This window comes from Agelaius tricolor, unplaced genomic scaffold (genome assembly GCF_023055355.1).
Source record: "Agelaius tricolor isolate 1412-34295 unplaced genomic scaffold, bAgeTri1.0.p SCAF_88, whole genome shotgun sequence".
NCBI lineage: Eukaryota > Metazoa > Chordata > Aves > Passeriformes > Icteridae > Agelaius > Agelaius tricolor.
In genome coordinates, this window is record NW_027269348.1 from 188,653 (window position 1) to 212,592 (window position 23,940).

At 63.0% G+C, this 23,940-nt stretch overlaps 2 protein-coding genes across 6 annotated transcripts; one reads left to right on the forward strand and one right to left on the reverse strand.

Moving 5' to 3' along the window:
* Nucleotides 1–59: 59 nt before the first annotated feature.
* NDUFB7 (NADH:ubiquinone oxidoreductase subunit B7) lies at nt 60–5,812 on the forward strand. Of its 4 annotated transcripts, none has more exons than XM_071418539.1 (4): nt 60–1,191; nt 2,713–2,881; nt 3,793–3,899; nt 3,938–4,830. In XM_071418539.1, coding segments are annotated over exons 1-4 (390 nt in total). In that variant the 5' UTR covers nt 60–1,079; the 3' UTR covers nt 3,940–4,830. The 4 variants fall into 4 exon arrangements, 1 of the variants encoding a protein (XP_071274640.1); XR_011677200.1 differs by lacking the exons at nt 60–1,191; nt 2,713–2,881 and adding exons at nt 3,023–3,126; nt 4,908–5,616; nt 5,680–5,812 and having other exon boundaries at nt 3,793–4,835; XR_011677201.1 differs by lacking the exons at nt 60–1,191; nt 2,713–2,881 and adding exons at nt 3,023–3,126; nt 4,908–5,360; nt 5,407–5,490 and having other exon boundaries at nt 3,793–4,835.
* TECR (trans-2,3-enoyl-CoA reductase) lies at nt 5,112–23,347 on the reverse strand. Of its 2 annotated transcripts, XM_071418536.1 has the most exons (14): nt 23,199–23,347; nt 21,790–21,840; nt 19,953–20,004; nt 19,429–19,473; nt 18,269–18,372; nt 16,005–16,120; nt 14,976–15,081; nt 14,024–14,096; nt 12,349–12,392; nt 11,051–11,108; nt 8,532–8,620; nt 7,637–7,682; nt 5,871–6,002; nt 5,112–5,825 (listed from the first exon to the last, which is right to left on the reverse strand). In XM_071418536.1, the coding sequence occupies exons 1-13, from the start codon at nt 23,211–23,213 to the stop codon at nt 5,875–5,877; spliced, it is 927 nt and encodes a 308-aa protein (XP_071274637.1). In that variant the 5' UTR covers nt 23,214–23,347; the 3' UTR covers nt 5,112–5,825; nt 5,871–5,874. The 2 variants fall into 2 exon arrangements, with proteins under 2 accessions (XP_071274637.1, XP_071274638.1); XM_071418537.1 differs by lacking the exons at nt 19,429–19,473; nt 19,953–20,004; nt 21,790–21,840; nt 23,199–23,347 and adding an exon at nt 18,552–18,656 and having other exon boundaries at nt 5,112–6,002; nt 18,269–18,397.
* Between the last annotated feature and the right edge of the window lie 593 nt (nt 23,348–23,940).

Here is a 23,940-nt window from a genome sequence, read left to right on the forward strand (position 1 = left end):
GATTTTTTTAGGGTTTTGGGTTTTTTTGAGGGGGGTGGGTTCTTTTGGGTTTTTTTTGGTTTTTTTTGCTGAGGTTTTTTGGTTTGTTTTGTTTTTGTGTTTTTGGGGCTTTTTTAATGTTTTTTGTGGGGGTTTTGGGGTTATTTTGGGAGGATTTTTTCTTTTTTTTGTGGTTTCTTTAGTTTGTTCTGGGGGGGTTGGGGTTTTTTGGGCTTTTTTTGGAGTTTTTTTTGAGGTTTTTGTTTGAGGTTTTTTTGGGGTTTGTTTGGTTTTTTTTAAAGTTTTTTTAGGGGTTTCAAGGGGATTTTTTTGGGTTTTGGGGGGATAGGGTTTTTTTTTATTTTGTGTTTTTTTGGTGAGGTTTTTTGTTGTTTGTTTTATTTTTGTGTTTTGGGGCTTTTTTAGTGTTTTTTGTGGGGGTTTTGGGGTTATTTTGGGAGGATTTTTTCTTTTTTTTGTGGTTTTTTTAGTTTGTTCTGGGGGGGTTGGGGTTTTTTGGGCTTTTTTTGGAGTTTTTTTTGAGGTTTTTGTTTGAGGTTTTTTTGGGGTTTGTTTGGTTTTTTTTAAAGTTTTTTTAGGGGTTTCAAGGGGATTTTTTTGGGTTTTGGGGGGATAGGGTTTTTTTTAATTTTGTGTTTTTTTGGTGAGGTTTTTTGTTGTTTGTTTTGTTTTTTTGGTTTTGGGGCTTTTTTAGCGTTTTTTTGTGGGGTTTTGGGGTTTTTTTGGGAGGATTTTTTCTTTTCTTTTTTGTGGTTTTTTTTTTTTAGTTTGTTCTGGGGGGGTTGGAGAGGTTTTTTTGAAGTTTTGGGTTGGTTTTTTTTTGTTTTTTTGAGTTTTTTTTGGGGGGCGCTCAGTGACGCTTTCCGGTCCTCCCCACCGCCAGGGGGCGCCGCTGCGCCGCCTCCCCTTCACAGCCCTTCCGCCACTTCCGCTTCCGGTTCTCGGCATTTCCGGTTCCGCCGCCATTTACACCGCCCCTTCACAGCCCTTCCACCACTTCCGCTTCCGGTTTGCGGCATTTCCGGTTCCGCCGCCATCTTTACCGCCGCCAGGCCGGGCCTGGAGCCGCCGCCGCCGCCATGGGCGCTCACCTTGGCCGGCGCTACCTGTGGGACGCCGAGGCCGAGCCCGACCCGCTGCACATGCCCTCCTTCCCCGCCCAGCTGGGCATGCCGGCCCGCCAGCCGCGCGGTCAGTGCGGGGACACCGCGACAGGGGGACACGGGGACAGGGGGAGACGGGGGGAGCGCGGTGGCCTTGGGGTGTCCCCGCCCTCGCGTGACCTCCCGTGCGTCCCCCTCTGCGTGTGATTCCCGGTGCTACCCCCGTGTCCCCACCGCTGTCCTCAGCCCTGTCACACCCCTGTCCCCAGGTGCCACACGAGTGTCGCTGTCCCTGCATTGCCACCCCGTGTTCCCGCTCTGTCACACCCTGTCCCCTGTTTGTCCCCATTCCCGGGTGGGTGCTGGGTGGCCCTGAGTGTCCTTGAGTGTCCCCTCTGTCCCAATGTCCTTGAGTGTCCTCGAATGTCCCCTCTCTGTCCCAGCCATGGTGGCCTCGGCAGCGCAGCTGTCCCTGGGTGTCCCTGACATTGTCCCCTCTGTCCCCTGTGTGTCCCAGCCATGGTGGCCTCAGTGGCCCAGCTGTTGGATGCCCGCATGTCCCTTGGTGTCCCTGGGTGCCCCTGGGTGTCCTTGGGTGTCCCTGGGTGTCCCTGACATTGTCCCCTCTGTCCCTGTGTGTCCCAGCCTTGGTGGCCTCAGCAGCCCAGCTGTTGGATGCCCACGTGTCCCTGGGTGCCCCTGGGTGTTCTTGGGTGTCCCTGGGTGTCCTTGGGTGTGCCTGGGTGTTCTGGGGTGTCCCTGGGTGTCCCTGGTGTCCCTTGGTGTCCCTGACATTGTCTCCTCTGTCCCCCAGCCATGGTGGCCTCAGCATTCCAGCTGTCCCTGAGTGTCCCTGACATTGTCCCCTCTGTCCCCTCTCTGTGACAGTGCTGGTGGCCTCAGCAGCCCAGCTGTCCCTGGGTGTCCCTGACTGTCATTGTCCCCTCTCTATGGTGACAGTGATGGTGGCCTCACCATTCCAGCTGTCCCTGGGTGTCCCTGGGTGTCCCTGGGTGTCCCTGACTGTCCCGGTCCCTCTCTCTGGTGACACTGCTGGTGGCCTCAGCATTCCAGCTGTCCCTGGGTGTCCCTGACTCTCATTGTCCCCTCTGTCCCCTCTCTGGTGACAGTGATGGTGGCCTCGGTGTCCCAGCTGTCCCTGGGTGTCCCTGACTGTCATTGTCCCCTCTCTCTGGTGACAGTGATGGTGGCCTCACCATTCCAGCTGTCCCTGGGTGTCCCTGCGTGTCCCTGAATGTCTCTCACTGTCCCTGTCCCTCTCTCTGGTGACAGTGATGGTGGCCTCAGCAGCCCAGCTGTCCCTGACTGTCCCTGTCCCCTCTCTCTGGTGACAGAGCTGGTGGCCTCAGTATTCCAGCTGTCCCTGCGTGTCCCTGGGTGTACCTGGGTGTCCCTGACTGTCATTGTCCCCTCTCTCTGTGACAGTGCTGGTGGCCTCACCATTCCAGCTGTCCCTGGGTGTCCCTGACTGTCATTGTCCCCTCTCTCTGGTGACAGTGATGGTGGCCTCACCATTCCAGCTGTCCCTGGGTGTCCCTGGCTGTCCCTGGCTGTCCCTGACTGTCATTGTCCCCTCTCTCTGTGACAGTGATGGTGGCCTCAGCGTCCCAGCTCGCGGATGCCCGGGTGCCCCTGGAGCAGAGGGATTTCTGTGGGCACCACCTGCTGCGGCTGCTGCGCTGCCAACGGGACAACTTCCCTGTGCCCTGGGGGTGCCACGCGCTGCGCCACGCCTGGGACAGCTGCCAGCACCAGGAGTGAGTGACACTGGGGACACTGGGGACATTGGGGACACTGGGGACATGGGGACAACTTCCCTGTGCCCTGGGGGTGCCATGATCTGCGCCACGCCTGGGACAGCTGCCAGCATGAGGAGTGAGTGACACTGGGGACACTGGGGACACTGGGGACACTGGGGACATTGGGGACATGGGGACAACTTCCCTGTGCCCTGGGGGTGCCACGCGCTGCGCCACGCCTGGGACAGCTGCCAGCACCAGGAGTGAGTGACACTGGGGACATTGGGGACATTGGGGACATTGGGGACATGGGGGGGACATTGGGGGCATGGGAGGGACACGGCTGGGACAGCTGCCAGCACGAGGAATGGGACATGGGGACACAGGGACGTGTCTGGGGGGTGACAGGGACATGGGGCCACCATGGTGCCACCCACACCCACTGGTCGGTGGTGACAATGGTGACACATAGTGACACATGGTGACATGGTGACAGGGTGACACACAGTGACACATGGTGACACAGTGACACGGTGCCATGCAGTGACACAGTGGTGACACGGTGACACGGTGACACACAGTGACACATGGTGACACAGTGGTGACACGTGACACACGGGGACACAGTGACACGCTGTCCCCTGTCCCAGCTATGTGATGACACACAGTGACACACGGTGACACCCAGTGACATGGTGACACACGGTGGTGACACACAGTGGTGACACACAGTGACATGGTGACACAGTGGTGACACACGGTGGTGACATGGTGTCCCCTGTCCCAGCTATGTGATGACACACAGTGACACACGGTGACACACAGTGACACACAGTGACACACAGTGACACACGGTGACACACACTGACACACAGTGACACACGGTGACACACGGTGACACACAGTGACACACGTGTCCCCTGTCCCAGCTATGTGATGCGCATGAAGGAGTTTGAGCGCGAGCGGCGCCTGCGGCTGCGGCAGCAACGGCTGAGACGGCGCCACGGGGACAGCGGGGACAGCGGGGACAGCGAGTGACACATGGGACACACGGGGACAGCGGGGACAGCGAGGGACACACGGGACACCATGGGGACAGCGGGGACAGCGAGTGACACACGGGGACACCATGGGGACAGCGGGGACAACGAGGGACACACGGGGACAGCGAGGGACACACGGACACAGCGGGGACAGCAGGGGACAGTGGAGACAACGAGTGACAGCAGGGACTTCAAGTGACACCCGACCAGCACCGAGTGACACCTGGGGACACCTGAGTGACACTGGCGACACCGAGTGACACCGAGTGACACCGAGGGACACCTAAGTGACACCGAGGGACACCTGAGTGACAGCGAGTGACACCGGCAACACCGAGTGGCATCTGGGACACCGAGTGACACCCGAGGAACCGAGTGACACCTGAGTGACACCCAGGATGCCCAAGTGACACCGAGTGACACCGAGTGACACCGAGTGACACCTGAGTGACACCCGAATGATAGAGTGACACCGAGTGTCACCCCGGTGATGGTGACACAAGGCCATCCCCCCGCACAATAAAGCTGTCAAGTGACACCACAGTGACACCGAGTGACATCCAGGACACCCAAGTGATACCGAGTGACACTGGAAACACCAAGTGACATCTGGGACACCGAGTGACACCTGAGTGACACCGAGTGACACCCAAGGAACCGAGTGACACCTGAGTGACACCCGAGGAACCAAGTGACACCCGAGTGACACCGAGTGACACCTGAGTGACACCCGAGTGATACAGAGTGACACCGAGTGTCACCCCGGTGACGGTGAGGCGAGGCCACCTCCCCGCACAATAAAGCTGTCAAGTGACACCACAGTGACACCGAGTGACATCCAGGACACCTGAGTGACACCGAGTGACACCCTGGTGACAGTGACAACAAGGCCAGCCCCCTCCCCAATAAAGCTGTTGAGTGACACCCGAGTGACAGTGACACAAGGCCAACCCCCAATAAAGCTGTCGAGTGACACTGAGTGACACCCGAGTGACACCGAGTGTGACCCCGGTGACAGTGACACGAGGCCACCCCGTCCCCAGTGAAGCTGCCAGGTGACACCGCGCTGGCTCGTCACTGCCTTGGGGACATCGCGAAGCCACCACCCCCCCCCCAGCCTGGGGACAGCGCGATTGTCCCCAAGGGTGGCCCTGACACCCCCCCCCCCCGGTGTCCCCTGGGAGGGGACAATGACAGCCACACACGGGTGGGGGGGGATGGCATTTATTGTCACCTGAGGGGACAGGGACGGGGGGGCACTGGGCAGGGGACACGGGGGGTGACACCGCGGTGTCACCAGGGGTGGCTTCGGGTGATGGGATGGGACCCTGGATGTGACACTGCCACCAGGGAGGGGACACTGCCACCACAGAGGGGACAGTGCCACCAGGGAGGGGACAGTGCCACCATGGGGGTGACACGGCCACCACAGAGGGGACAGGGCCACCATGGGCGTGACACTGGGGATGGGACCCTGGAGGTGACACTGCCACCAGGGAGGGGACACTGGAGGTGCCAAGGGACAGTGGGGCCACACTCCCGTGTCCTGCTGTGACACCAGGGTGACAAAGGGCTCACGTCCCCCGTCCCCTCGCTGTCCCCAGGGCTCAGGGCAGGACTGGCAGGGACACATCCCGGTGTCCCCAAGGTGTCCCCAGGATGTGCCAGCGGGGAGGGGACACCGGGGGCTGTCCCGGGGCTGTCCCTGCAGTGTCACAGCAGGAAGGGCACAATGGGGGATGTCCCCAGGGCTGTCCCCAAGGTGTCCCCAAGGTGTCACAGCAGGAAGGGCACAATGGGGGATGTCCCCAGGGCAGTGTCACAGCAGGAAGGGACAATCCCTGTGGTGTCCCCTCAGTGTCACAGCAGGAAGGGCATGATGGGGGATGTCCCCTCGGTGTCCCCAGGGCTGTCCCCGTGGTGTCACAGCAGGAAGGGGACGATCCCAGGGCTGTCCCCAGGGCGGTGTCACAGCAGGAAGGGGATGATGGGCGAGCGCAGGGGCGGGTAATCGCGGAACTCGCGCAGGTAACTGCGGTGCTTGCCCTGCGCCCAGATCGCCATCTGCACAAACCCCACCAGCGAGAACAGCGCCACTGCGGGGACAGGGACAGCGCTGCCACCGGGGGACACCACAAACCCACACAAATCCACCCAAAATCCACCCAAAATCCACCCAAATCCACCCAAAATCCACCCAAACCCACCCAAACCCACCCAAAATCCACCCAAATCCACCCCAAATCCACCCAAAATCCACCCAAATCCAACACAAATCCACCCAAAATCCACCCAAATCCAACACAAATCCACCCAAAATCCACCCAAATCCCCTCAAAATCCACCCCAATCCAACACAAACCCACCCAAAATCCACCCAAATCCCCTCAAAATCCACGCAAATCCACCCAAAATCCACCCCAATCCAACACAAACCCACCCAAAATCCACCCAAATCCCCTCAAAATCCACGCAAATCCACCCAAAATCCACCCCAATCCAACACAAACCCACCCAAACCCACCCAAATCCCCTCAAAATCCTCCTGAATCCACCCCAATCCAACACAAATCCACCCCAAAATCACTTGAATCCCCTCAAAAATCCCGTCAAAATCCCCAATCCCACACAAATCCACCCCCAAATCCACCCCAAATCCCTCCTAAATCCACCCCTAAATCCATCCCAAATTACCCCAAATCACCCCAAAATCCAACCCAAATCCAACCCAAATCCACCCAATCACCCCTAAATCCACCCAAATCCCCCAGAATTACCCAAAATCCCCCTAAATCCACCCCAAATCCCCTCAAAATCCCCCTAAATCCACCCCAATCCAACACCAATCCACCCCAAAATCCACTCGAATCCCCTCAAAAATCCACCCCAAATCCCCTCAAAGCCCACCTGAAATCCCCCTAAATCCACCCCAATCCAACACAAATCCACCTTGAATCACCCCAAAATCTGACCCAGATCCCCCATAAATCACCCCTAAATCCCCTCCGAATCACTGCTAAATCCTCCCCAAATCCACCCAAAATCCCCCCAAATCCAACACAAATCCCTCCAAAATTCACCCAAATCCCCTCCAGATCCACCCCAAATCAACCCTAATCCACTGAAACACCCCCAAATCCCCCAAATCCCCCCAAATCCACCCCTAAATCCGCCCCAAATTCCCCCAAATCCCTCCTAAATCCACCCCTAAATCCACCCCAAATCCCTCCTAAATCCACCCCAAATCCCCCCAAAATCCAACCCAAATCCACCCAATTACCCCTAAATCTGCCCAAATCCCCCAGAATCACCCCAAAATCCCCCCCAAATCACCCCAAAATCCACCAAATCACCCCAAATCCCCCCAAATTACCCCGAAATCCACCCCAAATCCACCCCAATCATCCCAAAATTCCCAAAAAATCCACCTAAAAATCAAATCACCCCAAAATCCACTTAAACCACCCCAAACCCACCTAAATTCCCCCCAAATTCCCCCGAAATCCACCCCAAATCCACCCAAATCCACCCCAAAATCCCCGAGGGCCCCAGAGTGGCACAGGAACAGGGAGAAAGGGGACACGGGGACCCCAGGGGTGGCACAGGGGACACAGGGCCGGGGTCTCCGGGGCGCCACCCCCTCCCTTGTCCCCTCCATGTCCCCCCCATGTCCCCTGTGTCCCCCTCGTGTCCCCTCGTGTCCCCTCCATGTCCCCCTGTGTCCCCTCACCGGGCAGGCACTGGGTCATGATGGTGAAACCGATCCAGGAGCCGACCTGGGGGACAGAGGGGTACGGGGTGTCACCTGTGCGGTGTCACCTGTGGGCGGTGTCACCTGTGGGCAGTGTCACCTGTGGGGTGTCACCTGTGCGGTGTCACCTGTGGGCAGTGTCACCTGTGGGCAGTGTCACCTGTGGGTGTCACCTGTGGGCAGTGTCACCTGTGGGTGGTGTCACCTGTGGGCAGTGTCACCTGTGGGCAGTGTCACCTGTGGGGTGTCACCTGTGCGGTGTCACCTGTGGGCAGTGTCACCTGTGGGGTGTCACCTTTGGGGGGTGTCACTTTTGGGCAGTGTCACCTGTGGGGGATGTCACCTGTGGGCAGTGTCACCTGTGCGGTGTCACCTGTGGGCAGTGTCACCTGTGGGCAGTGTCACCTGTGGTGTGTCACCTCTGGGTGTCACCTGTGCGGTGTCACCTGTGGGCGGTGTCACCTGTGCGGTGTCACCTTTGGGCAGTGTCACCTGTGGGCGGTGTCACCTTTGGGGGGTGTCACCTGTGGGTGTCACCTGTGGGCAGTGTCACCTGTCGGGGGTGTCACCTGTGGGCAGTGTCACCTGTGGGCAGTGTCACCTGTGTGGTGTCACCTGTGGGTGTCACCTGTGGGCAGTGTCACCTTTGGGGTGTCCCCATCCTCCACTGTGGTGACAGTGATGTCCCCTCCTGTCCCCTCCCCCAGCACAGCGCTGTCCCCAGGGCCGTGTCACCCCCAGGGCTGTCACACCCCAGGTGTCCCCAGGTGTCCCCCCAGGTGTCCCCAGGTGTCCCCAGGTGTCCCCCCAGGTGTCCCCAGGTGTCCCCAGGTGTCCCCTCAGGTCCCCCCAGGTGTCCCCAGGTGTCCCCGACCTCGTAGGTGTAGTTGGGGCAGGACACGAGCAGGAAGAGCCACGTGAACGGGTTCCGGGTGGGGTACGGGATCTTCCGGGTCTTGGAGCCTGCGGGGGACACCGGGGACACTGGTGACACAGGGGACACACAGGGACACACCGGGACACATGGGGACACACAGTGACACACAGGACACATAGGGATGCAGGGACACACGAGGACACCGGGGGACACTGGTGACACACGGGGACACACGGGAACACACGGGGACACATGGGGACAGGGACACGGGGACACAGGGGGACACACGGTGACACAGGGGACACACAGGGACACACAGGGACACACAGTGACACACAGGGACACACGGGGACAGTGACACAGTGACACACAGTGACACAGGGGACGGGGACATGGGGACACACGGGGACACACAGGGACACACAGGGACACATGGGGACACAGGGGACAGGGACACACAGGGACAGACGGGGACACTGGTGACACAGGGGGACACAGACACAGTGACACATGGGGACACACGGGGACACACAGGGGACAGGGACACACAGGGACACCAGGGGACACTGGTGACACAGGGGACAGGGACACGGGGACACACAGGGGACAGGGACACACAGGGACACCAGGGGACACTGGTGACACAGGGGACACACGGGGACACATGAGGACAGTGACACACAGTGACACACAGTGACATGGGGACACCAGTGACACATGGGGACACACGGTGACACACGGGGACATGGGGAGGGGTTCCGGGTGGGGTACGGGATGGAGCCTGCAGGGGACATGGGGACACGTGGGGACACACAGGGACGCAGGGGACAGTGACACACAGGGACAGATGGGGACACTGGAGGGGTTCCGGGCGAGGTACGGGATCCGGGACACCGGTGACATGTGGGGACACGGGGACACACGGGGACGCACAGGGACACATGGGGACACACCAGTCACACTCCTGAACATGGGGACATGGGACACACGGTGACACCGGTGACACAGGGACACACAGGGGGACACCGGTGACAGCCCCGGACATGGGGACACACAGGGACACATCAGTGACATGGAGCACACGGGGACACGCTGGTGACAGCCCCGGACATGGGGACACACAGGGACACACACAGGGACACACACAGGGACACGGGTCACCCCCCAGGCCACCCCCCCGGACAGCTGCCACCCTCTGTGTCCCCTCCATGTCCCTTCCATGTCCCCCTCCATGTCCCTTCTGTGTCCCCTTTGTGTCCTCTCCGTGTCCCCTCCTGTCCCTGCCAGCCCCCGGCTGCTCCCACGTGTCCTTGTGGCCTCTGCACCATCGTGTCCCCACTGTCCCCACTGTCCCCCTGTGGCCCCCAATGTCCCCTCATGTCCTCGATGTCCCCGTGTCCCCAGTGTCCCCACTGTCCCTGATGTCCCCAATGTCCCCAAAGTCCCCCATGTCCCCCTGATGTCCCCATGTCCTCCATAAACCCCCAATGTCCCTGATGCCCCCGATGTTCACAATGTCCCCAGTGTCCCCTTGTGTCTCCAGTGTTTCCCATGTCCCCACAATGTCCCCTGGCTGTCCCTGGCTGTGGCTGTCCCCGCTGTCCCCACTGTCCCTCCCCCTGGCTCTCCCCAATGTCCCCTGGCTGTCCCCACTGTCCCCAATGTCCCTTAGCTGTCCCTGGCTGTGGCTGTCCCCGCTGTCCCCACTGTCCCTCCCCCTGGCTCTCCCCAATGACCCCTGGCTGTCCCCAGTGTCTCCCATGCCCCCATGTCCCCTGGCTGTCACCAATGTCCCCAGTGTCCCCTCCTGTCCCCAATGTCCCCTCCTGTCCCCCTCCTGTCCCCAATCTCCTGAATGTCCCCAATGTCCGCCTGGCTGTCCCCTCAATGTCCCCAGTGTCCCCCAATTCCCCAAATGTCCCCAGTGTCCCTCATGTCCCCACTGTCCCCTGGCTGTCATCAATGTCCCCTCCCTGGCTGTCACCAATGTCCCCAATGTCCCCCTCCTGTCCCCAATCTCCTGAATGTCCCTGATGTCCCCCAGTGTCCCCCGTGTCAATGTCCCTGATGTCCCTGTGTCTCCTCAATGTCCCCCTGTGTCCCCAGTATCCCCCCCAATGCCTACAATGTCCCCAGTGTCCCCCTGGCTGTCCCCTCATTGTCCCCAATGTCCCTGATATCCCCCAGTCCCCACAATGTCCCCAGTGTCCCCCCCTGTGTCCCCCAGTGTCCCCCAATGTCCCTGCTGTCTCCAAGGTGTCCCCACTGTCCCCTCAATGTCCCCTGGCTGTCCCCAGTGTCCCCACAATGTCCCCAGTGTCCCCCCCTGTGTCCCCCAGTGTCCCCCAATGTCCCTGCTGTCTCCAAGGTGTCCCCACTGTCCCCTCAATGTCCCCTGGCTGTCCCCAGTGTCCCCTCAATGTCCCCAATGTCCCCTGGCTGTCACTAATGTCCCAATGTCCCAATCCCCCCACTGTCCCCTCAATGTCCCCTCAATGTCCCCAGTGTCCCCTCACCCGCTGGCCGCAGGTTCCTCAGGGCCACGTGGATGGAGAAGTTCCCGAGCTGGCAGAACTGGGGGGGTCACGGAGGGGTCATGGGGGGGTCACGGGGGGTCATGGAGGGGTCATGGGGGGGGGGTGGCACCGGAACCCCCCCAGGGACCCCCCCAGTGTCCCCATGGCCCCACTGGGAACCCCCCAGCCCCCCCAAAATCTGCCCAAATCCCCCAGAGCCCCCCCAAACCCCAGTGGGACCCCCCAAACCCCCCCCAAATCCCCCAGAGCCCCCCCAAACCCCCCCAGCCCAGCCGGGACCCCCCAAACCCCCCCAAACCCCAGTGGGATCCCCCAAACCCCCCCCCCAGCCCCCCAAAATCTGCCCAAACCCCCCCATGGCCCCCTCAGGCCCCTGAGGCCCCCAAATCCCCCATGGCACCCCCAAACCCCCATCCAAGCCCCCCAAACCCCCATCCCAGTCCCCCCAAAACCCCTCAGCCCCCCCAGGGCCCCCCAAACCCACTGGGACCCCCCCAAATCCCCCATCCCAATTCCCTCAGCCCCCCCCCCCCCCATAGCCCCCCAAAACTCCCCATGGCCCCCTCAACCCCCCCCCCCCAAAACTCCCATTCCCAGCCCCCCCCCCAAACCCACTGGGACCCCCAAACCCCCCCCCGCCCCAAATCCCCCATCCCAGCCCCCCAAAATGCCCCCAAATCTCCCATTCTCAGCCCCCCCAAATCCCCCCAAAACTGCCCAAACCCCCCCAAATCCCCCATGGGCCCCCCCAAACTCCCCTGAACCCCCCCCAAACCCCCCACCCCAGCCCCCCCACAGCCCCCCCAAACCCACTGGGACCCCCCCGCAAATTCCCCCAAACCCTCCCCAAGCCCCCCCAAATTCCCCATGGGCCCCCCAAAGGCCCCCAGCCCTCCCAAACCTCCCATGGCCCCCCCAAAACCTTCCATTCCCAGCCCCCCAAACCCCCCTGAGCCCCCCCAAAGCCCCCATGGCACCCCCAAACCCCCCATCCAAGTACCCTCAGCCCACCCATGGCCCCCCAAACCCCCATGGGCCCCCCCAAACCCACTGGGACCCCCCCAAACCCCCCATGGGCCCCCCCCAAACCCCCATGGGCCCCTCAAACCCCCCAAACCTCCCATTCCCAGCCCCCCCCCAAAATCCCCCCAGCCTCACTGGGACCCCCCCAAACGCCCCCCATGTGTCCCCTCCGTGTCCCCCCCATGTGTCCCCCGTGTCCCCCCGTGTCCCCCCCGTGTCCCCCCCGTGTCCCCCCCGTGTCCCCCCGTACCCACCAGGAACACGGCCAGCGCCAGCTTCACCTGCTCGTCACCGTACGCTGCGGGGACACGGCGGGGTCACAACCGGGACACACGGACAGCAGAGGGGACAGACGGACACACGGACAGCAGAGGGACACAGGGACAGCAGAGGGACACAGGGACAGACGGACACAGGGACAGCAGAGGGACAGCACAGGGACACAGGGACACAGGGACAGACGGACACAGGGACAGCAGAGGGACACAGGGACAGCAGAGGGGACAGATGGACACAGGGACAGCAGAGGGACAGAGGGGACACAGGGACACAGGGACACAGGGACAGCAGAGGGACACAGGGACAGATGGACACAGGGACAGAGGGACACAGGGGCAGGGATAGCAGAGGGACACATGGACAAAGGGACAGACGGACAGAGGGACACAGGGACACCAGAGGGACAGAGGGACAGAGGGACAGGGATGGGGACACAGGAGGGTCAGAACAGGGACAGATGGACACAGGGACAGCAGAGGGACACAGGGACAGCCTGACAGATGGACACAGGGACAGGGACAGAGGGGACAGCAGGGGACAGAGGGACGGACGGACAGAGGGACAGAGGGATAGGGACAGCAGAGGGACACAGGGACAGACTGACCGACGGACACAGGGACACGGACAGATGGACACAGGGACAGAGGGACAGAGGGATAGGGACAGCAGAGGGACACAGGGACAGACTGATAGACGGACACAGGGACACAGGAATACAGGGACAGGGACACGGCGGGGTCAGAACGGGGACAGACGGACACAGGGACACGGATGGGACACAGGGACAGAGGGACAGAGGAGGGACAGAGAGACAGAGGGACAGAGCGACAGATGGACACAGGGACAGAGGGACGGGGATGGGGACAGGAACAGGGACATGGGGGAGGCAGAACAGGGGACAGAGGGACAAGGAGGGGACAGGGGGACAGGGATGGGGACAGGGGGACAGAGGGCACAGGGACACCCCCAGTGTCCCCTCCTGCGGGGGACACGGGCGCGGCAGGGACAGGGACAGCCACGCCCCCCGTGTGTCCCCTGGTGGCACAGGGGGACAAGGGGACACGGTGATGGGGACAGTGGGGACACACAGGGGACAGTGATAGGTGACCAGGACAGTTGATAGTGACAGTGACAAGGACAGGTGACAGTGACAGGGACAGGTGACAATGACCTGGCGGGGTGTACAGCGGGTGGTTGATGTAATGGGGACAGGGACAGGGACAGGGACAGGGACAGTGACACACAGTGACAGTGACAGTGACACACAGGTGACAGGGACACACAGGTGACAATGACAGGTGACACTCACCTGGCGGGGTGTACAGCGGGTGGTTGATGTAATGGGGACAGGGACAGGGACAGTGACACACAGTGACAGTGACAGTGACACACAGGTGACAGTGACACACAGGTGACACACAGGTGACAGTGACACACAGGTGACAGTGACAGTGACACTCACCTGGCGGGGTGTACAGTGGGTGGTTGATGTAATGGGGACAGTGACAGTGACAGTGACACACAGGTGACAGTGACACACAGGTGACAGTGACACTCACCTGGCGGGGTGTACAGCGGGTGGTTGATGTAATGGGGACAGTGACAGTGACACACAGGTGACAGTGACACACAGGTGACAGTGACACTCACCTGGCGGGGTGTACAGCGGGTGGTTGATGTAATACGCCATCCAGGCAGCGAAGCCCCAGTAGTAGGTGCAGTTCTGGGGACATTGGGGACACGTTGGGGACACGTTGGGGACACGGGGTGGCCTTGGGGGGACAGGGAGGTGACCCAGGTGACAGTGACATCGGGATGATGTCACACGGGGGCGGGGCTGGGTGGGGACAGGGGTGACCCAGGGGGACAGGGAGGTGGCAGAGCTGGCCCAGGTGGTGGCAGAGGTGACCCAGGTGACAGGGACACCTCAGAGATGTGGCACGGGGTCGGTGCCACAGTGGGACAGGTGGGGACAGGGACAGGGAGGGGACAGGGTGGTGACACCGGTGCTGGGGAGGTGCCGGGGTAGTGACACAGGTGACAGGGTGGTGGCACAGGTGTCACACAGGTGACAGGGTGGTGGCACAGGTGGCACAGGTGTCCCACCTTGAAGATGTTGCTCAGGGGCACGGTGCCATGTGAGAAGGGGACAGGGAGGGGACAGGGCAGTGTGGCAGTGTCAGGGGGGTGTCACAGGTGTCACACAGGGGTCACACAGGTGACAGGGTGGTGTCACCCAGGTGTCCCAGGTGTCCCCCAGGTGTCCCCCAGGTGTCCCACCTTGAAGATGCTGCGCAGGGGCACGGGGCCGTGCGAGAAGGGGACAGGGAGGGGACAGGGCAGTGTGGCAGTGTCAGGGCGGTGACACAGGTGTCACACAGGGGTCACACAGGTGACAGGGTGGTGTCACCCAGGTGTCCCCCAGGTGTCCCCCAGGTGACAGGGTGGTGTCCCAGGTGTCCCACCTTGAAGATGCTGCACAGGGGCACGGTGCCGTGCGAGAAGGGGATGGGGACAGGGCAGTGCCGGGGCAGTGTGGCAGTGTCACAGTGTCCCCCAGGTGTCCCCCAGGTGTCCCCCAGGTGTCCCCCAGGTGTCCCACCTTGAAGATGTTGCGCAGGGGCATGGTGCCGTGCGAGAAGCGGTGCACGAAGAGCGTCTCCAGCAGCCGCTTGACGTAGTGGAACGAGTGACAGCAGCACGCCAGGCTGGGGACATTGGGGACATTGGGGACATTGGGGACATTGGGGACGCACCTGCGACGCCTCCGCCCTGTCCCCACCACCTGACCGGGGTCCCCATTAAGGGCCCTGCAACCCCCAGGTGTCCCCAATGTCCCCACTGTCCCACCATTGTCCCCAATGTCCCCCCAATGTCCCCAGTGTCCCCCCAGTGTCCCAAATCCCCTGATGTCCCCAGTGTCCCCAAGATGTCCCCATTGTCCCCAACATCTCCCAGTGTCCCCAGTCCCCGCAATGTCACCAAACCTCCACAGTGTTCCTGCTGTCCCCCCAACGTCCCCCCAGCGTCCCCAATGTCTCCCTGATGTCCCCAATGTCCCCAGAGCCCTAATGTCCCCACTGTCCCCAACATCCTCAACGTCTCCCCAACGTCCCCAGTGTCCCCATGTCCCCAAACCTGCCCAATGTCCCCCCAGTGCCCCAATGTCCCTGATGTCCCCCCAATGCCCCCCGGTGTCCCCAGGGTGTCCCCAATGTCCCGAAACCCCCACAGTGTCCCCAGTGTCCCCGAGGTGTCCCCAATGTCCCCACAATGTCCCCAGTGTCCCCGAGGTGTCCCCAGTGTCCCCAATGTCCCCGATGTCCCCAAATCCCCACAATGTCCTCACAGTGTCCCCACAATGTCCCCAGTGTCCCCAATGTCTCCAAACCCCCCCAGTGTCCCCAGTGTCCCCGAGGTGTCCTCAAGGTGTCCCCGGTGTCCCCGGTGTCCCCAAGGTGTCCCCACAATGTCCCCAGTGTCCCCAGTGTCCCTGAGGTGTCCCCGGTGTCCCCAAAGCCCCCGGTGTCCCCAGTGTCCCCAAACCCCCCCAATGTCCCCAGTGTCCCCAAACCCCCTCAGTGTCCCCAAACCCCCCCAGTGTCCCCGAGGTGTCCCCGGTGTCCCTCACTGGACCACGCGGTGCCGGCTGGCGGTGAAGTCGTAGCGGGGCCCGTACAGGAACGGGACCCGGAAATAGAACAGCAGGTAAATGAGGAGGGGACCCGCGTACTCCGTCAGGAACACCTGGACAGGTGAGGGGACAGGTGAGGGGACAGGTGAGAGGGGACAGGGACACCTGGGACAGGTGAGGGACAGGTGAGAGGGGACAGGGACACCTGGGACAGGTGAGGGACACGTGAGGGACAGGTGAGGGACACTGAGGGGACAGCTGGGACAGGTGAGGGACACCTGGGACAGGTAAATGAGGAGGGGACCCGCGTACTCCGTCAGGAACACCTGGACAGGTGAGGGGACAGGTGAGAGGGGACAGGGACACCTGGGACAGGTGAGGGACAGGTGAGGGACAGGTAAATGAGGAGGGGACCCACGTACTCTGTCAGGAACACCTGGACAGGTGAGGGACAGGTGAGGGACACCTGGACAGGTGAGAGGGGACAGGGACACCTGGGACAGGTGAGGGACAGGTGAGGGACAGGTGAGAGGGGACAGGGACACCTGGGACAGGTGAGGGACAGGTGAGGGACAGGTGAGAGGGGACAGGGACACCTGGACAGGTGAGGGACACGTGAGGGACAGGTGAGGGACACTGAGGGGACAGCTGGGACAGGTGAGGGACACCTGGGACAGGTAAATGAGGAGGGGACCCACGTACTCTGTCAGGAACACCTGGGACAGGTGAGAGGGGACAGGGACACCTGGGACAGGTGAGCACAGGGAACATGGGACACCCAGGAGCAGGCACAGAGGGACAGAGAGCGACAGATGGACACGGGGACACAGGGAGGTGACACAGGTGTGACACAGGTGACACAGCAGGTGGCAGGAGGTGACACAGGTGACACAGGGAGGTGACACAGGTGTGACACACAGGTGTCCTCACCGTGACCCAGCTGATCTGCGCCTCCCGGAAGGGGACACAGGTGACACAGGGGGGGTGACACAGGTGACACACAGGTGTGACACAGGTGCCCTCACAGTGACCCAGCTGATCTGTGCCCCCAGGTCCCGGAAGGTGTCACAGGTGACACAGGGGTTACACAGGTGACAGACAGGTGACACAGGGGGCTGACAGGAGGTGACACAGGTATGACACAGGGGTTACACAGATGATACAGGTGACACAGGTGTGACACTCAGGTGTCCTCACCATGACCCATCCAATCTGCGCCCCCTGGTCCTGGAAGGGGACACAGGTAACACAGGGGGTTATACAGGTGACAGACAGGTGACACAGGTGACAGAGTGGGTGACAGGGGATGACACAGGTGACACAGGTGTGACACACAGGTGCCCTCACTGTGACCCAGCTGATCTGCGCCCCCAGGTCCCGGAAGGGGACACAAGTTACACAGGGAGTTACACAGGTGACAGACAGGTGACAAATGCGACACAGGTGTGACACTCAGGTGACACTCAGGTGACACTGGTGACAGACAGGTGACAGACAGGTGTGACACCCAGGTGACACAGGTGACACAGTGGGTGACAGGTGACACACAGGTGACACACAGGTGACACAGGTGACACAGGGAGGTGACACAGGTGACACTCAGGTGTGACACCCAGGTGACACAGGTGACACAGTGGGTGACAGGTGACACACAGGTGACACACAGGTGACACACAGGTGACACAGGGAGGTGACACAGGTGACACTCAGGTGTGACACCCAGGTGACACAGGTGACACAGGTGACACAGTGGGTGACAGGTGACACACAGGTGACACACAGGTGACACAGGGAGGTGACACAGGTGACACTCAGGTGTGACACCCAGGTGACACAGGTGACACAGTGGGTGACAGGTGACACACAGGTGACACACAGGTGACACAGGTGACACAGGGAGGTGACACAGGTGACACAGGTGTGACACCCAGGTGACACAGGTGACACAGTGGGTGACAGGTGACACACAGGTGACACACAGGTGACACAGGGAGGTGACACAGGTGACACTCAGGTGTGACACCCAGGTGACACAGGTGACACAGTGGGTGACAGGGGATGACACAGGTGACACTCAGGTGTGACACCCAGGTGACACAGGTGACACAGTGGGTGACAGGTGACACACAGGTGACACACAGGTGACACAGGGAGGTGACACAGGTGACACTCAGGTGTGACACCCAGGTGACACAGGTGACACAGTGGGTGACAGGGGATGACACAGGTGACACTCAGGTGTGACACCCAGGTGTCCTCACCGTGACCCAGCTGATCTGCGCCCCCAGGTCCCGGAAGTAGAGCGTGGCCGTGGTGCCCACGGGCAGCGACTGCAGCACATCCTCGTCCTTGAGAGAGCGCCCCTCTGCGGAGAGCACAGCTGGGCACACCTGGCACACCTGGGCACAGCTGGCACACACCTGGGCATGCCTGGCACACACCTGGGCATGCCTGGCACACCTGGCACACAGCTGGCACACACCTGGGGACACACCTGGGCATTCCTGGCACACACCTGGCACAGCTGGGCATGCCTGGGCACACCTGGCACACACCTGGGCATGCCTGGCACAGCTGGCACACACCTGGCACACCTAGGCGTGCCTGGCACGGCTGGCACACAGCTGGGCACATCTAGGGGGTACCTGGGGCACACCTGGCACACCTAGGCACACACCTGGCACACCTGGGGGGTACCTGGGTACACCTGGCACATACCTGGGGCACACCTGGGGGGCACAGCTGACACACCTGGGCACACCTGGGCACATCCCTAGGGACACCTGGCACACCTGGACACACACTTGGGCACAGCTGGCACACACCTGGGCACATCCCTAGGGACACCTGGCACACCTGTTCACACACTCGGGCACAGCTGGCACACACCTGGGGACACCCCTAGGGACACCTGGCACACCTGGCACACACCTGGCACACATCTGGGCACACCTGGGGACACACCTGGCACAGCTTGGGACATCCCTGAGCACACCTTGGGGACACCTGGGGGGTATCTGAGGCCACCTGGGGACATCCCTAGGGACAGCTTGGGGACATCTGGGACCCACCTGGGGACACCTGAGGGATACCTGAGGCACCTGGGACATCCCTGGGGGACGTCTGGGAGGGACACGTGTGGGGACACCTGGGGACACCCCTGGAGATGCCCGGGGACATAGAGGGACACCCCTGGGGACACCCCCGGGGACACTCCTGGGGACAGCCAGGGACGTCCCTAGGGGACACGTTGGGGACATTGGGGGACATCCCTGAGGGACACTCGGGGGACAGCTAGGGATAGCTGGGGACACCCCTGGGGACACGTTGGGAACAGCCCTGGGGACAGCTGGGTACACCTGGGGACAGCTGGGGACACCCTGGGGACAGCAGGGACATTGGGGACAGCGGTGTCACTCACTGGGGTCCAGGCGCAGGGACTGCCTCGCTGGGTACCACTGGGGATCTGCGGGACACAGGGACAGGGACAGTGACACCGGGGACAGCGGGGGTGGCACCATGTCCCCCCTGTCCCCCTGTCCCCTGTCCCCTCCCTGTCCCCCCCCCGTCCCCTTTCCCCTCCCTGTTCCTCCCTCCCTGTCCCCATCTCCATCCCTGTCCCCTGTGCCCCCACATCCCCATGTCCCCCCTGTCGCCCCTGTCCCCTCCCTGTCCCTCTGTCGCCATCCCATGTCCCCGTCCCCATCCCTATCCCCTCTGTCCCCCTGTCACCTCCCTGTCCCAATGTCCCCCATCCCCTGTCCCCATCCTTTTCCTTGTCCCTGTCCCCTTTTCCCTGTCCCCTTCCTGTCCCCATCCCATGTCCCCATGTCCCCCTGTCCCCATCCCTGTCCCCTCCCTGTCCCCATCCCTGTCCCCCCCATCCCTGTCCCCATGTCCCCATGTCCCCATCCCTGTCCCCTCCCTGTCCCTGTCCCCACTCACGGCTCTTGCTGAACAGGTTTTTGATGTCGGCCACCGTGGCCTGAGGCTCCACCTGGGGACAGCGATGGCACTCAGGGGACACACGGGGACAAGCACCAGGCTGCCCCTGTCCCCTCCCAGGCCACCCCTGTCCCCTCCCAGGCCCCACCTGGGGACAGCGATGGCACTCAGGGGACAGGGACAGCGCCAGGCCACCCCGTCCCCTCATGGCACTGTCCCCATGTGCCCGTGTCCCCTGAAGCACTGTCCCCATGTCCTGCCTGTGTCCCCCGTGTCCCCCCCATATTCCCCCTGTCCCCACCTGTCCCCCTGCTGTCCCCATGTCCCCCTGTCCCCCTATCCCCCTGTGTCTCCACGTCCCCTGTGTCCCCCAATGTCCCACCTGTGTGCCCATGTTCCCCTATGTCCTCCCTGTCCCCGCTGTCCCTATGTCCCCATGTCCCCGTGTCCCCCCATGTCCCCCTGCTGTCCCCCAGCTGTCCCCCCATGTCCCTTAGTCCCCCCCTGTCCCCATGTCTCCCCATCCCCTCTTGCTGTCCCCATGTCCCCCTGGCCCCCCATGTACTCACGTCCCCCCTGCTGTCCCCGTGTCCCCCCATGTCCCCACCATGTCACCTGCTGCCCCCATGTCCGCCCGCCCCTGCTGTGTCCTCATGTCCCTTAGTCCCCCCATGTCCCCGTGTCCTCCTGTCTCCTGCTGTCCCCCCATGTCCCCATGCTCCCCTATGTCCCCCTGCTGTCCCCCTGTCCCCTCGTTTCCCCATGTCCCTTAGTCCCCCCCATGTCCCCCTCCTGTCCTCCCTATGTCCCCATGTCCCCCTGCTGTGACCATGTCCCTGTGTCCCCCTGTCCCCCCATGTCCCCCCGATATCCCCATGCCCCCTGCTGTCCCCATGTCCCCCCATGACTCCATGTCCCCACATCTCCCTGTCCCCATGTCCCTGTGATGTCCCCCTGTCTCCTCGTGATGTCCCCGTATCCCCCTGTCCCCCTGCTGTCCCCATGTCCCCCCATACGCCCATGTCCCCCTGGCCCTCCATGCCCATATGTCCCCGTGTCCCCCCATGACCCTTAGTCCCCTCATGTCCCCCTGTCCCTCCATGTCCATATGTCCATGTCCCCGTGTCCCCCGTGTGTCCCTTAGTCCCCCCATCCCCATGTCCCCAGTCCCCCCCCTGTCCCCCCATGTCCCTTAGTCCCCCCATGTCCCCATGTCCCCCCATCCCCTCTTGCTGTCCCCATGTCCCCCCATATGCCCATGTCCCCCTGCCCCTCCATGCCCCCCTGTGTCCCCATGTCCCCCTGTCTGCTCTTGCTGCCCCATGTCCCCCTATGTCCCCCTGGCCCTCCATGTGCCCCCATGTCCCCCCATGACCCTTAGGCCCCTCATGTCCCCCTGTTCCCCCCTGTCCCCCCATGTCCCCACATCCCCCTGTCCCCCTACATCCCCCTGTCCCCCTCTGCTGTCCCCATGTCCCCCCATGTCCCCATGTCCCCCTGTCCCCCCATGTTCCCCTATGTCCCTGTCCCCCCTGTCCCCCCATGTCCCCCTGTCCCCCCATGTTCCCCTATTTCCCTGTTCCCCCTGTCCCCCCATGTCCCTCTGTCCCCCATGTCCCCACATCCCCCTGTCCCCCTCTGCTGTCCCCATGTCCCCCCGTGTCCTCATGTCCCCTTGTCCCCTCTTGCTGTCCACGTCTCCCCATGTCCCCGTGTCCCCCCATGTCCCCCTGTCCCTCCATGTTCCAATTTCCCCACATCCCCCTGTCCCCCCCTATCCCCTGTCCCCCCCCATCCCCTGTGTCCCCCTGCTGTCCCCTCGTGTCCCCCTGTGTACCTTGTCCAGGAAGCACAGCTTGTCCCTGGTCCTGGCATCCAGGATCTCCACCTCGAAGAAGAGCAGCGCCGCTTTCCGGGGCCGCCTCCCGGGAGGGGCCACCGGGGGCCACAGCCCGGCCACGGCCACCGGGGCCACCCCCGGGGCCACCCCCGGGGCCACCGCCGGGGCCACCGCCGGGCCACCCCCGCGGGGCGCCACCGCCACCTCCATGGCCCGAAACCCGAAACCCGATCGGCCCCGCGGCCGCTAAATATAAACGCACCCCCCCCGGTGGCATTTGGTGGCCCCTGGTGGCCCTGGAGGTGGCCCCAGGGTGGCCCTGGATGTGGTCCGGGAGTGGACAGAGGTGGCCCTGGAAGTGGCCCCGTGGTGGCCCGGGGGTGGCCCTGGAGTGGACGGGGGTGGCCGTGGCGGTGGCCCCATGGTGGCCCTGGGGTAGCCTTGGGGTGGCCCTGGAGGTGGCCCCATAGGTGGCCACGTGGTGGCCCTGTGGTGGCCCGGGTTTGGCACCAGGTGGCCCTGGAGGTGGCCCTGGAAGTGGCTCTGCAGTGGGCCCATGGTGGCACCTGGTGGCCCTGTGGTGGCCCTGAAGGTGGCCCTGGAGCGGCCTCATGGTGGCCCAGGAGGTGGCCCCGTGGTGGCCCCATGGTGGCCCTGGAAGTGGCCCCGTGGTGGCCCCGTGGTGGCCCTGAGGTGGCCCAGGGGTGGCTCTGGCGGTGGCCCTATGGTGGCCCTGGAGGTGGCACTGGGGAGGTGACACTGCCATAGCAGGAGGTGACACTGGAAGGGTGACACTGCCATGGGGGCAGGTGACACTGGGGGGGGGGGGGGGTGACACTGCCATGGGGAAGAGGGTGACACTGGCGAGGTGACACTGGGGAGGTGACACTGCCACGGGGGGCAGGTGACAGTGACAGCTCCGTGGGCCACCGGAGCCGTGCCCGGGAGCCACCCCGGGGCACGGTGACGGTGACAATGGCGCTCGGGGGGTGACAGCGGGATCGTTCCGGGGTCACCGCGGCCCCTCAGGGCCCTGCTGCGACCGCGGGGGCGGCCCGGGACCCTCCGGGACCTTCCAGAACCTTCCGGGACCCTCCGGGACCACCGAGAGCACGGGGACCACAAGCCCCGCCCCTTTTCACAAGACCCCGCCCATCCCTAAGAGACCACGCCCCATTCGGACTAAGCTCCGCCCCCCCGCCTACAGCAGTCGCTCCGTGACACGCATGCGCACATCGCGACGCCCACCGCGCATGCGCACAGCGCGTCCCAGTTGCCCCAGGGCGGAACGCGCGGGTTCCGCGGGGCCGCCGCGATGGCGCCGTGCGGGACCGGCGGCGCCGGAGGCTCGGGGCCTCTCCGGTGTCGGTGTCCGGCCCGGGCCGCGGGCAGCGCGGCCGCCTCACCTCGTAGTGCTTCATGGCCGCTCCGCTCCGCCGCTCCCGCCGCCCCCGCCGCCCCCACGTGACCCGCCCCCTCAGGCCCGCCGGGGGGCGGGGCCTGCGGCTCGGCCAATCGGCGCCGCGCGCGTGGCTCGGCGCGGCCAATCGGAAGGCGGCGGTCCCGCCCGCGCGCTCGCCCCTTTCCCGCCGCGCTGGTTGCCGCGGCAACGCGAACGCCCGAGGGGGAATCCGCCAATGGGAGGGCGAGGGCGGGGCATGGAGTGACGGAGAGTGCAGCCAATGGGAGCGCAGAGGGGGCGGGGCGGAGGGTGGAGTGGTGTCAGATCAGCCAATGGGGTCGCGTCAGGGGCGGGGCAAACACCGCATGGGCTCTGGGGGGTCATGGAGGGGGTCTGGGAGTGGGGGGGTCAAAGTGGGCCTGGGGGGCTTCGGGGGGCTGGGGGGGTCATGGGGGGTTTGGGGGGTCAAAGGGGTCATGGGGGGCTCTGGGGGGTGAGAGGGCCATGGGGACTGGGGGCTGTGGGTTTGGGGGGGTCATGGGGGGTCAAAGGGGGGCTGGGGGGTTTGGAGGGTGGGGGGGGTCATGGGGACTGGGAGGGGTTCCAGGGGACTCGGGGGGGTCTGTGGGGTTTGAGGGGTCCACGGAGTTTTGGGGGTCTGGGGGGGTCATGGGGGGCGGGGTCATGGGAGGGATCTGGGGGTAGGGGAGGTCAAAGGGGGGCTGGGGGGTTTTGGGGCTGGGGGG